The following is a 12132-nucleotide window of genomic DNA, read 5'->3' on the forward strand; positions in this document are numbered from 1 at the left end:
GGTAGAGGATTTGTGCTAAGAGGGGAGATTTGGGGGGGATTTGTGCTCAAAGAGGGGGACTTGGAGGGGGGTGAAAATTTATGCTCAGAGAGGGGAAACTTGAGGGGTAGAGGATTTGTGCTAGGAGGGAGGATTTTGAGGGGGGGGGGGCTTGTGCTGGGAGTGGGGTATTTGGAGGGGGGAGGGGGGATTTCATCTTAGAGGGGAAATTTGAGGGGTAGATGATTTGTGCTAGGAGGGGGATTTGTGCTGGGAGTGGGGATTTTGAAGGGGAACATTTACGCTCAGAGGGGAAATTTGAGGGGTAGAGGATTTGTGCTAAGAGGGGGGATTAGTGCTGGGAGGGGGGATTAGTGCTGGGAGTGGGGTTTTTGAAAGGGGGAGGGGAGAGCATTTATGCTCAGAGGAGGAGGATTAGTGCTGGGAGTGGGGGATTTAGAGGGGGGGGGGGAGATTTATGTTCAGAGGAGAAATTGGAAGGGTAGAGGATTTGTGATAGGAGGGGGGGGGGGTTGGTCGGGATTTGTGCTGGGAGTGGGGTTTTTTGGAGGGGGGGGGGATTTATACTCAGAAGAGCATAAAGTGTGAAGATTAGTGCTCAAATTTTTTTTGGGGGGGGGAGGAGTTTTGGCATCTTTGCCCTTGAAGCTAGTTGACCTTGTCCCGGCACTGTACGGAGATGTTGCCGAGGTTGTGAGCATAGTGATGTCATCAGTTGCGGCCCCTGGGGGGGGGGGTAGGCAGAAGGGGCGGGTCCCTTGAGGGAAGGAAGTGTACGTCGTGTATACTGTCAAGAAACAGCAGCATAGAAAAGCCGCTCAGATTCTGCACCACAATCGGCAAATACCACGATCGTCTTCCAATCCCACCCAACACCAACGTCCTAATATTTCAATTGCACGTATAGGCTTGCGTCCTTTCGCTGCACGTGCTGCACGTCACGTGGCAACACCAGTGGAACTTGCAGTGGCACTGCCACGTGTGGGTGTACTGGAAGGTTTTATATCCGCGACCGCAGCACAGGTGTTCACAGCTGTCGGACAGCGCGGACGTGCGGTTACACAGGCGCCCGTAGGTGCCCATGCTCCCCGTGGCATTGTCCCTCTCACAGAAGTTGGGGGAGCTGTCCACGTAGACCAGGTCGGTCTCGGCCGGCTTGTTGTAGCTCTGAGGGTTCTTCAGCTTCAGGAAGGTGGGCAGCTGCTGGCGCCTCCCTCTGACGGCCTCCACCATCACCGCCTCCTTGTAGCGCTCCCTCAGCATGTAGCCCACCTCTCGGAAATGAGGCAGGGTGACCCAACAAGTCTTCACCGTGCAGGAACCCGAAACTCCGTGGCACTTGCACTCCAGGCGGACGTTCTTCTCTAAGATCTAGAAGGAGGAGATGTCATGAGAAACAACATTAGCATCAAATTATAACAGTTCTTCCTCCTCCTTCTTCTTCTTCTACAATAAGGCAGAACTACACTATATTACCAAAAGTATTGGGACGCCTGCCTTTACACGCACATGAACTTTAATGGCATCCCAGTCTTAGTTCCGTAGGGTTCAATATTGAGTTGGCTCCGCCCTTTGCAGCTATAACAGCTTCAACTCTTCTGGGAAGGCCGTCCACAAGGTTTAGGAGGGTGTCTATGGGAATGTTTGACCATTCTTCCAGAAGAGCATTTGTGAGGTCAGGCACTGATGTTGGCCGAGAAGGCCTGGCTCGCAGTCTCCGCTCTAATTCATCTCGAAGGTGTTCTATCGGGTTGATGCCAGTCAAGTTCCTCCACTCCAAACTCGCTCATCCATGTCTTTATGGACCTTGCTTTATGGACTGGTCCAAACCATTTGGTGGAGGGGGGATTATGGTGGGGGGTTGTTTTTCAGGGGTTGGGTTTGGCCCCTTAGTTCCAGTGAAGGGAACTCTTAAGGCGTCAGCATACCAAGACATTTTGGACAATTTCATGCTCCCAACTTTGTGGGAACAGTTTGGGGATGTCCCCTTCCTGTTCCAACATGACTGCCCACCAGTGCACAAAGCAAGGTCCATAAAGACATGGATGAGCGAGTTTGGGGTGGAGGAACTCAACCAGATAGAACACCTTTGGGATGAATCAGAGCGCAGACTACTAGCCAGGTCTTCTCGTCCAACATCAGTGCCTGACCTCACAAATGCTCTTCTGGAAGAATGGTCAAACATTCCCATAGACACCCTCCTAAACCTTGTGGACGGCCTTCCCAGAAGAGCTGTTAGAGGTGCAAAGGGGCGGAGCCAACTCAATATTGAACCCTACGGACTAAGACTGGGATGCCAATAAAAGTTCATGTGCGTGTAAAGGCAGGCGTCCCAATACTTTTGGTTATATAGTGTATATGTGTGTATGAAATCTGATATTGGCGTTTGACATTAAAAAAAAAAAAAAAAAACTTTGCAGGAAGCGAATTGAACTGTTTGACCCAAAAAAAGCAGATTTCACTCTTCAAAGAAGGAACACTTTTTGCTGCAGGGCTGCATCGGATCGAATTGCTCAAAGCAGTCGGCTGTTTCTAAAATTATTTTCTGGTAAAGCTTTGTGAGATCCGACCCCCAAGAAATAAAACAGGAGCACATTCCTTCATAAAGTGCTGCAAAGAGGGAATCTTTTTTTTTTTTTTACTGTTTTGTGATCATGTTGTTGTTATTATTCGGGATTTATATGGTGCCCGCAGTTTGCGCAGCATTGGGGAGACTTCCCCTCACTTCCTGCTTTAGTGACAACATTGTCACCCAGACAGGGATGGATGGGACAGACAGCAATAAAAATCTTGAGACCGAAGAATTGGTGGATTGCTGGACACTGATACAAAGGATAATCTGCGGGTGTGTAGTCGGGGGAGATCACTGGAATCTGGTGAACCCAGCAATGGTAGTGATCCAAAACGACGATCAAAAAGGAGCACCAATGAAGCTTCGTATGTCCAACTGAATGTATCTCTCTATCTCCCATCTGATCAATGTTTATAAACAATGTTACTTTGTATCTCTCTATCTCCCATCTGATCAATGTTTATAAACAATGTTACTTTGTATCTCTCCATCTCCCATCTGATCAATGTTTATAAACAATGTTACTTTGTATCTCTCCATCTCCCATCTGATCAATGTTTATAAACAATGTTACTTTGTATCCCTTTATCTCCCGTCTGATCAATGTTTATAAACAATGTTACTTTGTATCTCTCTATCACCTGTCTGATCAATGTTTATAAACAATGTTACTTTGTATCTCTCCATCTCCTTTCTGCTCAATGTTTATAAACAATGTTAATTTGTATCCCTTTATCTCCCGTCTGATCAATGTTTATAAACAATGTTACTTTGTATCTCTCTATCTCCTGTCTGATCAATGTTTATAAACAATGTTACTTTGTATCTCTTTATCTCCCGTCTGATCAATGTTTATAAACAATGTTACTTTGTATCTCTCTATCTCCTGTCTGATCAATGTTTATAAACAATGTTACTTTGTATCTCTCTATCTCCTTTCTGATCAATGTTTATAAACAATGTTACTTTGTATCTCTCTATCTCCTGTCTGATCAATGTTTATAAACAATGTTACTTTGTATCTCTCTTATCTCCCGTCTGGTCAATGTTTATAAACAATGTTACTTTGTATCTCTCTATCTCCTGTCTGATCAATGTTTATAAACAATGTTACTTTGTATCTCTCTATCTCCTGTCTGATCAATGTTTATAACCAATGTTACTTTGTATCTCTCTATCTCCCGTCTGGTCAATGTTTATAAACAATGTTACTTTGTATCTCTCGATCTCTAGTCTGATCAATGTTTATAAACAATGTTACTTTGTATCTCTCTTATCTCCCGTCTGGTCAATGTTTATAAACAATGTTACTTTGTATCTCTCTATCTCCTGTCTGATCAATGTTTATAAACAATGTTACTTTGTATCTCTCTATCTACTTTCTGATCAATGTTTATAAACAATGTTACTTTGTATCCCTTTATCTCCCGTCTGATCAATGTTTATAAACAATGTTACTTTGTATCTCTCTATCTCCTTTCTGATCAATGTTTATAAACAATGTTACTTTGTATCTCTCTATCTCCTTTCTGATCAATGTTTATAAACAATGTTACTTTGTATCTCTCTATCTCCTGTCTGAACAATGTTTATAAACAATGTTACTTTGTATCCCTTTATCTCCCGTTTGATCAATGTTTATAAACAATGTTACTTTGTGTCTCTTTATCTCCTGTCTGATCAATGTTTATAAACAATGTTACTTTTTTATCTATTCCTGTCTGCTAAATATTTATAAATGTTACTTTGTATCTCTCCATCACCCATCCGATCAATGTTTATAAACAATGTTACTTTGTATCCCTTTATCTCCCGTCTGATAAATGTTTAGTAAACAGTGTTACTTTGTATCTCTCAATCTCCTGTCTGATCGATGTTCGATGTTTATAAACAGACACTGGCTGGGAAGGGGTTAACATCAGGGGGCGATTAAAGGGTTAAATGTGTTCCTAAATTGTGATTGGTTACTGTGGGGGGGGGGGAGGGGCTTGTACTATGGGAAGGCAGAGGTCCGTGTCTCTGCGTTGCAGGAACACAGGATCACTACCTTCCCTACTTACAGAACGGTGATCTGCCTTGTTTACATAGGCAGACCACCGTCCTGCTTCTGTCCTGAACGACCAGCGTGTCCCAGCGGACATCAAGTCTGCCGGACCCGCTGATTGGCCCTCGCTGTGTCCAATCACAGCAGGAGCGGGGTCGCCGGAGGTGCACGTGTGCGCCCCAGACCTGGAAGTGCAGGATCACGTACCTGAAGGGCCGCCCTGCCGCTGTATTTATACGGTATACGGTCAGCGAGCGGGTTGAGCCCGAAATAACTTGTGAGTAAGGAAAGTGGCGGGCGACTCTACCTTTCTCCCCACCAGGTTGTTGTGGAGGTTCATCAAGGTGCGGGCGTTGCGCTTCACCTCCCGGGCGTCCAGGAACTCGCGGGACAGGCGAATGCCGTGTTTCACGTCGGCGGAGCACCCGCCCCATCGCCATCCCTTCTCGGGGTCGTGGTGGCCGTGCTTCTCCCGGTCGCAGCCGCAGTTGGTCAGGTTGCCGTGGCTGCAGGCGTTGGTGATGGTGTGGGCGATGCCAGCTGACAGGATGGCGTAATAAAAGGCGGTTTCTCGGCTGCCTGGTCAGCGAAGGAAAAAAAATAAATAACATGGAAAGAGATTGGAGTTTTGTTGTTATCAACATTTTAGAGCTTCTGTTTTGCCTTCCCTGGTTCCTCCCAATCCACCCTCTTTATATTAAAGCTTTCCATTTTCATGACAGTCCTTACTTTAGTCCCGGTGATGTCATCGCTGGGTCCAGTGGCGGCTGGCGGACATTTTTAATTTTTTTTGGGTGGGGCGGCAAACAATGCACCCAAATGCACTGGGGATCATGACTAAGCTCCTCCGGGGGGCGGAGTGAAACGCGTTGGCCTGGTTGGAGTCCAGGTTGAGGTTACCACCCCAGGACGACACCTAGATGTGTGAATTTTAGGGGCCACCCCATTGTTCTCCTACCTCAACCACGGGAGGCTTCCCCAGCTCTCATCATCGAGAGCGGGCATCTCCTTCCCCCCGCTCGGCGGCTCCGTCTCCTCCCTCCTCCTCAAGGGGCCAAGCAGAACGCTTCTCCTTTTCGGGCCAATCAGGAAACGCGTCTCACACCCGCGCTTCCTGATTGGCGGAGAGGCGATTCATTGTTAGAATAGGAAATATTCATTCGCTATTCTAACACACCTTGGGTGGGCTCCAACCAGTGGGGGCTGGTGCTCAAACATTTTTTTTTGGGGGGGCGCAAAAATTTTTTGAAAAAAAATCAATTGCAGCCACTGTGCCCAAACGCTGCCACTGTGCCCATCAAACGCTGCCACTGTGCCCATCAAACGCTGCCACTGTGCCCAAAAAACACTGCCACTGTGCCCAAACACCACTTAGCCAAAACGCCCCTGTGCCCAAACGCTGCCACTGTGCCCATCAAACGCTGCCACTGTGCCCATAAAACGCTGCCACTGTGCCCATCAAACACTGCCACTGTGCCCAAACGCTGCCACTGTGCCCATAGAACGCTGCCACTGTGCCCATAAAACGCTGCCACTGTGCCCATCAAACACTGCCACTGTGCCCATAAAACGCTGCCACTGTGCCCATAAAACGCTGCCACTGTGCCCATCAAACACTGCCACTGTGCCCATCAAACGCTGCCACTGTGCCCATCAAACGCTGCCACTGTGCCCAAACACCACTTAGCCAAAACGCCCCTGTGCCCAAACGCTGCCACTGTGCCATCAAATGCAGTCACTGTGTCCTCAAATGCTGCCACTGTGCCCATCAAACGCTGCCACTGTGCCATCCCCGGACACCCCGCTATCAACATGTCTTGATGGCTGTAATTGAAAGAGGCGCCCCTCTCCTGGCTGAGCCCATGTGAGATAAGAGTAGGAAACAGCTTCAGCCGTCACTCCTCTGCAAACCACGCCCCCCTGATGCGTTTCGCCCCGCCTTGACGGCTGGATGTCAGTCAGGAGCGGTGTGTGTTCCTAGGTAGGCTGTACCTTTACAGACCAGATAGACAGAGAAGGGGAGATCAGTGAATTGACATTCGCTAGCCTCCCTCCCCCTCTATTTAGCAGCACCCGCCAGGTGGGAGAGCAGAACATGTGAAGCATGGCGGGGGGGGTAGAAAATGCACTGGAGTTGCATGGAAGCCATCCTGCTCCTGTACAGCCACCCAATCACTTTCCACATAACAGCTGATGTTCGGTTTGTCATATTTACACACATTCTCAGCTGTTGAAGCCTCTGGTAGTGTATGTGTGTGTAGCCCACCCGCCGCTGCTGGCGTATAGCGTACATCAGTGACCAGTAGAAAGGTGCAGCCCTGATGAAGGGGGATTTTGTGGCTGAAATGCGTTGGATGTCATTGTGATTTGTAGCTAAGGAGCTGTTAGACTCTCTGCTCTCACTTTTAGGTGGACCGACCCTTTCGATAAGTCAAATATATATATATATGTAAATTAGAATTTCATTAAATAATGCACACATGATATTCAGCTATATATGTATCTATATATATAAACATCACGTGTGCATCATTTACTGAAATTCTAATTTATATATATATATATTTGACTTATCGAAAGGGTCGGTCCACCTAAAAGTGAGCGTGGGGAAAAAAAACGCAGATCCTGGCCCTTTACCACGTGATCACCTGTCAGCCAATGATAGCTGATCACATGATGTAAACAGAAGACGGTAATCTGCATTTTTATTTCTCACGTTGACAACATGAAGAGAATAAAATAAGGTGATTACAAGCTTGTGTAAAGGGGACATCAGTCCCACAGCGACAGCCACTGCTGCTAACCAGTGCCCATCTGTACTGCTATCCAGTGCCACCTACCAGTGCCCATCTGTACTGCTATCCAGTACCACCTACCAATGCCCATCTGTACTGCTATCCAGTACCACCTACCAATGCCCATCTGTACTGCTATCCAGTGTCACCCATCAGTGCCCATCAGTACTGCTATCCAGTGCCCATCAGTACTGCTATCCAGTGCCACCTACCAGTGCCCATCAGTACTGCTATCCAGTGCCACCTACCAGTGCCCCTCAGTACTGCTATCCAGTGCCACCCATCAGTGCCCATCAGTACTGCTATCCAGTGCCACCTACCAGTGCCCATCAGGACTGCTATCCAGTGCCCATCTGTACTGCTATCCAGTACCACCTACCAATGCCCATCTGTACTGCTATCCAGTACCACCTACCAATGCCCATCTGTACTGCTATCCAGTGTCACCCATCAGTGCCCATCAGTACTGCTATCCAGTGCCCATCAGTACTGCTATCCAGTGCCACCTACCAGTGCCCATCAGTACTGCTATCCAGTGCCACCTACCAGTGCCCATCAGTACTGCTATCCAGTGCCACCCATCAGTGCCCATCAGTACTGCTATCCAGTGCCACCTACCAGTGCCCATCAGTACTGCTATCCAGTGCCACCTACCAGTGCCCATCAGGACTGCTATCCAGTGCCCATCAGTACTGCTATCCAGTGCCACCCATCAGTGCCCATCAGTACTGCTATCCAGTGCCACCTACCAGTGCCCATCAGTACTGCTATCCAGTGCCACCTACCAGTGCCCATCAGTACTGCTATCTAGTGCCACCTACCAGTGCCCATCAGTACTGCTATCCAGTGCCACCCATCAGTGCCCATCAGTACTGCTATCCAGTGCCACCTACCAGTGCCCATCAGTACTGCTATCCAGTGCCACCTACCAGTGCCCATCAGTACTGCTATCCAGTGCCACCTACCAGTGCCCATCAGTACTGCTATCCAGTGCTGCCAATCAGTGCCCATCAGTGCTGCCAATCAATGCCCATCAGTGCCACCTACCAATGCCTATCAGTGCTCATCAGTGCCACCCATCAGTGCCTACCAGTGCCTCATCATCAGTGCCACCTATCTGCGCTTCCTATCAGTGCCACCTACCAGTGCCTATTAGTGCCCACCAGTGCCGTTTCTTTAGCAAAAAATAACTGCCCCCCCCCCCCCCCCCCCCCCCCCCAGCGCTGATTAAATACCACCAAAAGAAAGCTCTATTTGTGTAAAAAAAAAAAAAAAAAATGTCCTCTGTGTACATCCAATTGTCATTCAAAGTGTGACGGAGCTGAAAACTGAAAACTGGCCTGGGCAGGAAGGGGGGGGGGGGGGGAGTGGCCGGTATTGAGGGGGTTAAAAATTAAAAATGTTTTAAATTTGTATAAATAATGAATTTTATAAATAAATAATTCACACATAATATATAAATATAACAATACTGGATTGAGGTATAATAGATAATATCTGTATAATAAGCCCCTCCCCCCCCATATCCCCCCCCAGGCACACTCGGGGCAGATTTACTATCCGGAGACGATGGAATCTGGACGATCGTTTTCACAATGGTCATACTGGGAGCCGAGTCCCGGGAGGGGGGGGCGTCTTTTGTTATGTAGAAGGTTCCCTGCAGACGGTGAAGTATTTATATTGGGGGGGGGGGGGAGTTATGACAGCGCTGTGTACATTGCTGGTTATTATTATTATATATATAAGTCGGGTAATCCGGTGATTTCACCGATCGTAAGCTGCGGAGGATTAGGGGAAATGACGGGGGAAGGGCTTTAGGTGGGTGACGGGACTCTGCAGACTGTTGTAGAAATCCTAATGACAGGTCGTGTCATCGCTGGATTGGCGTTAAAGGGGCACTCCGCCCCAAAAAGTGATCTTTTCAGTATACAGTAGGTGGAGTCATCACCTGGAGAATCCGCCTCCCCGCCCCCCTCCCCGCAGCAGACTGATGAGTTCATCTCCCTGTCACTCTGCTCTCTCCTCCTATCAGTGTGTTCCTTGCACTACAGCACACATGACTGGCTTCTTTGTGCTGCTTCTTCCCCCTCCTCTGCGAGATCTGCTGTACAAGGACTGCAAGAGTTCTTATGGCCGGGCGCCAATATACTCGGCAGGACCACAAGAACATCCCACCAGCTTATTTTTTTTTCTTATCCGTATGGCAGCTGATGTAAGGAGGGGCTCTGATGGAGACTCTGATGTAAGGGGGGCTCTGATGGAGACTCTGATGTAAGGGGGGGCTCTGATTGAGATTCTGATGTAAGGGGGGCTCTGATGGAGATTCTGATGTAAGGGGGGCTCTGATTGAGATTCTGATGTAAGGGGGCTCTGATAGAGACTCTGATGTAAGGAGGGGCTCTGATTGAGATTCTGATGTAAGGGGGGCTCTGATAGAGACTCTGATGTAAGGGGGGCTCTGATAGAGACTCTGATGTAAGGAGGGGCTCTGATTGAGATTCTGATGTAAGGAAGAGTCTGATGTCAGGGAGATTTCTGAGGGAAAATCTGATGTTGGGGGGAACTCTAATGTTAAGAGGATTCTGATGGGGACTCCGATATAAGGGGACTCTGATGTAAGGGGGGCTGATGGGGACCCTGGTGTAAGGGGTTATTCTGATGTAAGGGGGACTCTGATGTAGGGGGGGGGACCTTGATGTCAGGGGGAACTCTAATGTAAGGGGGATTCTGATGGGGACTCCTGTGTAAGCAGGACTGTTTTATTAGCGGGACTGGGCACCCCACACCTACCGGCACCCCACACCTACCGAGGACCCCACAACTACCGAGGACCCCACACCTACCGAGGACCCCACAACTACCGAGGACCCCACACCTACCGAGGACCCCACAACTACCGAGGACCCCACACCTACCGAGGACCCCACACCTACCGAGGACCCTACACCTACCGAGGACCCCACACCTACCGAGGACCCCACAACTACCGAGGACCCCACACCTACCGAGGACCCCACAACTACCGAGGACCCCACACCTACCGGCACCCCACACCTACCGAGGACCCCACACCTACCGAGGAACCCACAACTACCGAGGACCCCACACCTACCGAGGACCCCACAACTACCGAGGACCCCACACCTACCGAGGACCCCACAACTACCGAGGACCCCACACCTACCGAGGACCCCACAACTACCGAGGACCCCACACCTACCGGCACCCCACACCTACCGAGGACCCCACACCTACCGAGGAACCCACAACTACCGAGGACCCCACACCTACCGAGGACCCCACAACTACCGAGGACCCCACACCTACCGAGGACCCCACACCTACCGAGGACCCCACAACTACCGAGGACCCCACACCTACCGAGGACCCCACAACTACCGAGGACCCCACACCTACCGAGGACCCTACACCTACCGAGGACCCCACAACTACCGAGGACCCCACACCTACCAGCACCCCACACCTACCGAGGACCCCACACCTACCGAGGAACCCACAGCTACCGAGGACCCCACACCTACCGAGGACCCCACAACTACCGAGGACCCCACACCTACCGAGGACCCCACACCTACCGAGGACCCCACAACTACTGAGGACCCCACACCTACCGAGGACCCCACAACTACCGAGGACCCCACACCTACCGAGGACCCCACACCTACCGAGGACCCCACACCTACCGGCACCCCACACCTACCGAGGACCCCACACCTACTGAGGACCCCACAACTACTGAGGACCCCACACCTACCGAGGACCCCACACCTACCGAGGACCCCACAACTACCGAGGACCCCACACCTACCGAGGACCCCACAACTACTGAGGACCCCACACCTACCGAGGACCCCACACCTACCGAGGACCCCACACCTACCGAGGACCCCACAACTACTGGGTACCCCACACCTACTGGGCACCCCACACCTACCAAGGACCCCACACCTACTGAGGACCCCACAACTACTGAGGACCCCACACCTACCGAGGACCCCACACCTACCGGCACCCCACACCTACCAAGGACCCCACACCTACTGAGGACCCCACAACTACTGAGGACCCCACAACTACTGAGGACCCCACACCTACCGAGGACCCCACAACTACCGAGGACCCCACACCTACCGAGGACCCCACACCTACCGAGGACCCCACAACTACTGGGTACCCCACACCTACTGGGCACCCCACACCTACCAAGGACCCCACACCTACTGAGGACCCCACAACTACTGAGGACCCCACACCTACCGAGGACCCCACACCTACCGAGGACCCCACACCTACCGAGGACCCCACAACTACTGGGTACCCCACACCTACTGGGCACCCCACACCTACTGAGGACCCCACAACTACTGAGGACCCCACACCTACCGAGGACCCCACACCTACCGAGGACCCCACAACTACCGAGGACCCCACACCTACCGAGGACCCTACACCTACCGAGGACCCCACAACTACCGAGGACCCCACACCTACCAGCACCCCACACCTACCGAGGACCCCACACCTACCGAGGAACCCACAGCTACCGAGGACCCCACACCTACCGAGGACCCCACAACTACCGAGGACCCCACACCTACCGAGGACCCCACAACTACCGAGGACCCCACACCTACCGGCACCCCACACCTACCGAGGACCCCACACCTACCGAGGAACCCACAACTACCGAGGACCCCACA

The 12132-nt window shown here is 50.7% G+C and overlaps 1 protein-coding gene across 3 annotated transcripts in view; it reads right to left on the minus strand.

Moving 5' to 3' along the window:
• Positions 1-551: 551 nt before the first annotated feature.
• LOC141108807 (protein Wnt-7b-like) overlaps positions 552-12132 on the minus strand; it is a 39912-nt gene continuing 28331 nt past the window's right edge. Inside the window, exons 3-4 of one of the 3 annotated variants that reach the window (XM_073600756.1) lie at positions 4924-5195; positions 552-1371 (exon numbers count right to left, since the gene is read on the minus strand). In XM_073600756.1, the coding sequence (XP_073456857.1) occupies positions 892-1371; positions 4924-5195 (752 nt within the window). In that variant the 3' untranslated portion in view covers positions 552-891. The remainder of the gene's footprint in view (positions 1372-4923; positions 5196-12132) is intronic. The other 2 variants (XM_073600755.1, XM_073600754.1) reach the window with 2 other exon arrangements.

This window comes from Aquarana catesbeiana, linkage group LG09, assembly GCF_042186555.1.
Source record: "Aquarana catesbeiana isolate 2022-GZ linkage group LG09, ASM4218655v1, whole genome shotgun sequence".
Classification (NCBI taxonomy): Eukaryota; Metazoa; Chordata; class Amphibia; order Anura; family Ranidae; genus Aquarana; species Aquarana catesbeiana.